Source organism: Brachypodium distachyon, chromosome 5 (assembly GCF_000005505.3).
Source record: "Brachypodium distachyon strain Bd21 chromosome 5, Brachypodium_distachyon_v3.0, whole genome shotgun sequence".
Lineage (NCBI taxonomy): Eukaryota > Viridiplantae > Streptophyta > Magnoliopsida > Poales > Poaceae > Brachypodium > Brachypodium distachyon.
In genome coordinates, this window is record NC_016135.3 from 2,347,622 (window position 1) to 2,351,354 (window position 3,733).

The 3,733-nt window shown below is 42.9% G+C and overlaps 1 protein-coding gene across 2 annotated transcripts; it reads left to right on the forward strand.

Annotated features, from left to right (window-relative positions):
* Positions 1 to 845: 845 nt before the first annotated feature.
* On the forward strand, positions 846 to 2,565 carry LOC100834461. 2 transcript variants are annotated; one of them, XM_014895610.2, is made up of 3 exons: positions 846 to 1,329; positions 1,945 to 2,040; positions 2,148 to 2,565. In XM_014895610.2, the coding sequence occupies exons 1-3, from the start codon at positions 1,072 to 1,074 to the stop codon at positions 2,241 to 2,243; spliced, it is 450 nt and encodes a 149-aa protein (XP_014751096.1). In that variant the 5' UTR covers positions 846 to 1,071; the 3' UTR covers positions 2,244 to 2,565. The 2 variants fall into 2 exon arrangements, with proteins under 2 accessions (XP_014751096.1, XP_003580775.2); XM_003580727.4 differs by having other exon boundaries at positions 849 to 1,329; positions 1,942 to 2,040.
* The last annotated feature ends 1,168 nt before the right edge of the window (positions 2,566 to 3,733 follow it).

A 3,733-nucleotide genomic window follows, 5' to 3' on the forward strand; every position in this document is an offset into this window, starting at 1 on the left:
GGCCGTGCCGGCGATCGCCGGGGCTCTACCCCGACGCCCCTACCGAACCTAAAAGGGGGCCGTGGCCGCACGCCCCCGGTGTCGGAGCACGGTGCGACGACAGTTTGATTTGAAAGATTAAATCATATCGGAAAATTTACAAAGGATTCATTTGTACAATATTCTATAGGAAAATTTACATCCACTCCAACCTCTTGGAATAAATCATATTTGGTCCAATTAATCAGACAAACTTTGGTGCAAACAAAATCCTATGAATCAAATAGTTGTTGCATGCTCCAAGAATAAAGTTTGCTCCTATGAATCAAATTTGCTCGCTTGATAATGTGGCATGCTTGCATGTTGAGAGAAATCCAATAGTTGTGATGATGATGTGGCATGCTTGCATGTCGAGAGAAATCTAATAGATATAGTTCTGATGATGTTGCATGCTTGCTGAGTCTTTTCTTAGGAATTTGGGAGGTTTGAAATCCTTAGAATTTTTTCCTATGTTGCTCGTTTGATTCGTAAGATTAAATCATATCAAAAATTTAATCCAATAGTTGTGATGATGTGGCAGATATGCATGCTGGCATGTGTTGTGAGAAATCACATGTATATGAGTCATCCAAATTAGAGCTTAAACCCACATCACATATATAGTCATCCAAAATAAGACTAAATTCGTACGGGTCAAAGAAAACAATCGAACAATTGATCCTGGTCTCCTCAGATTCTCATTCTGGATCATTTTTTACTTGTGCCTTGCGACTATGTTTCACTAGTGCGTGGACCCTCCAGACGTGGGCCCCACAAGGCAGTGACCAACAAGGCACGCAGTGAGGTAATATTCTACAGATTCTTGGGTTTCCTTCCCTATGAAGACCCAAATCGGCACCTCTTTCTCGTCGCCTCCCCACCTTCCGCACGGATTCCCCGGCCCGTTTCCAAATCCATCCCTCCCACGTCCCATCTCCAATCCCCATCCTCTTCCCCGGCGACAGGCGTGCGATGGCCAGTGGGAAGGACCACATCTCCCGGCGGAAGGCGCGTGATGCATGAGGGAGGTTCTCCCGTAGCCCGGCGACGAAGATGCAGAAGTGGCGCATCACTCGGAGCAAGAGAGCGACACCCGTTGCTGTGAGCTGGTTGGCGTCGCCCCTCATTGCGGCCTCCATGCCTTTGTCCCGCCATCCAACCCGTGGCCCTGGCCCATCCTCCTCCGCTGGCCCAAGCCGACTGCTGTCCCCTGGGACTGCAAGGCAGACGCGGGCCGGGGCCCTTGCCGGCATGGCGGATGGCGACGAGGACGAAAATGTCACCGACAGCTCCTCCTCGCTTCCCGACCAGGTTGGTCAGATGCTGAACTAGGGTTTTGTTTTTCAGTTCAAGTACTATTGTTATTCTACTGTGCTTCCGATTTGTTTTTTTTTCTATTATACTAGTAGTACTTATGTTGTTTAGGCAGATGTTAATCTACCTAGATTTAATTTATAGTGCAAGCTAGTTGTAATATCTAAGCAATTAATTTGCAACTATACAGTGTATTAATCCAGTTGTAATATCTCTGCAATTGATTGATTCTCAAATAGTGCGTGTGAATTAGCTAGATGTATTTTGTATGCAATTAATTTCTAAGGAACTGATTTATTGATGATTGTATATAATGTAGTTAGATTCTTGTTCTTAATTAGTTTTCTTATTTTCCCTGCATAATATATTGGCAGAATATAGAGGTCAATATGTATATACTGTAGTTTACACTTTATAGTATATACTATGCAATTGATTTATTGATGAATGTATATATGCAATTGCTTTATTGATGAATGTCTCATGTTTACTTAACGTAGAGTGATTAAACATATTTTGTGTACTTGTAAAAATTAGTTGGCGAAGAACTTGTAATATTTATGACAATATTTGGTTAAGAAATACTTGTGTTATATATTTCAAATCTAGAAGGAGCAAGAGTTCACTTTCGAGAAAATGCGCATTCTGCTACAATGGACCGAGGAGAGCGACGAGGAACCAGAATCGGTCACTCTGCCAGGCTACAAGGTGATTAATAAATATGCTACTAGTGCCATTTTCTGAATGAGTGTTTAACAGTTCATTGAAACAAAAGGATGAACTATGTGCTCAGTTTTGCCATTCGGAAATGACAGATTCATCGAATGGCGAAAGAACTTCGGTTGGTTCTGAGGCGCAGGCTGCAGAAGAAACGCAAGGAGGCAGCTAATAAGGGGCCTGATAATAACTAGTTGTTTAATTAGAAGTTCCAGATATTTGTGAACTGATGTTTTCTAAGGGTTATTTTGCTGTCCGGTGATGTATGCATATTGGTTCATACTATGTATGGATCAGTATGCTTCCTATGATGATGCACTATGTGAACATGTTTAAGTGTGTGTGGATGGGTATGCGTCCTGGTGCACTGTGAACGGTCCTGGTGCACTGTGAACCTTTTTAAGTTTGAATGCATGCATGCTTAGAACTGAATGTTGCATGTTTAGTTAGTAATATTTTGTTAATTATTGTTGTTGTCAGTCGTTTATTATCTGTATGGGAAGTATGGATCAGTGATGCTTTTGAGCATGGTTCCTGTGGTTGCACTATAATCTATATTGCACTAGCTAGCTAGATGGCATGAATCTATATTTGTTCTTGCTTTTACATCATCATGCATATTGTATTTGCTCTACCTCTTGGTCCCACATGTAGCACAAATGTTGTCATAAACATAATGAATGTAAGTGAGAGAGGAAGCAAACAAAATTTCTCTCCCTTTCTCCCCTTCATTTCCTCACTACCAAGTTCATCGCCCAAATCCTCTGCCACGTCCATCGCCCAAATCATCTGCCACGCTCATCGCACCCACCCTCTCCCTCCAATCCCCACACCCTCTCCCTCCAATCTCGAACGAAATCAATGGCGGGTGCAAAATTTGTCCAAACTACTCGGATTATGTATAATTACAACATGTTCAAAATTACTCAGATCTGAAATCAATTTATGGGTTATTTTCATACAAAAAAAATTAAAAAGATGCCCACCCGGGTTTTCTAATTAAGGTGTATGTTTGTTTGCCCAGCGATTTCTCCACCGATTTCGTTGGGTTTCTCCATTTATATCCAAACCTCTCCCACGTCCCATCCAAAACCCCTCTCCCCTCCAACGAACCCAATGGCGGGAAAGAAGGAGCATATCTCCCGCCGGCAGCCTCGGGATGCGCTCGGGAGGTTCTCCCGTAGCCCTGTGACGAAGACAGCGTCACGCCGTGGTGCCACATCGTGGGTGTCAGCCGTTCCTACGACCAAGAAGATGGTGTCGCCCAGCCCTGCGAGCCACCGGGTCTCTCCGCGCACTAGAGCTGTGACTCGTCACGTCGATGAAGCCGACTTGGCGGAGGAGGACGTCCAGCCAAGCGAGAAGGTTAGCTCTTCGATCAATGAAATCCCTTTTTCTCGCAAAAAAAAGTTTCAGTAGTAGTTGTACTACTTCTGTTGTTTCACCTGTAGATGTACTTTTTATTATCGGACTTGGTTTATTTTCATCAACATGCATTTACTAATATTAACAAGTTGAATGAATAGATTTATCTTTTCAAAAGTTGCATGAATGTAAGTGAAACAAATTTGTATCTATAGTAAGTACTTAAATTGCATTTGATCAAATGCAGTATATTAACGAGGTGGGGTTCCTATGCTACCCAAAGATAACCATTTCGGTGACATACACAGATGATACCAGT

Coding starts and splice junctions, on each gene's coding strand:
- LOC100834461 (XM_003580727.4), top strand. CDS start 1,072: ATGCAGAAGTGGCGCATCACTCGGAGCAAGAGAGCGACACCCGTTGCT. Junction 1,330..1,941: donor CCTCCTCGCTTCCCGACCAG/GTTGGTCAGATG, acceptor TTTCAAATCTAG/AAGGAGCAAGAGTTCACTTT. Junction 2,041..2,147: donor TCACTCTGCCAGGCTACAAG/GTGATTAATAAA, acceptor CGGAAATGACAG/ATTCATCGAATGGCGAAAGA.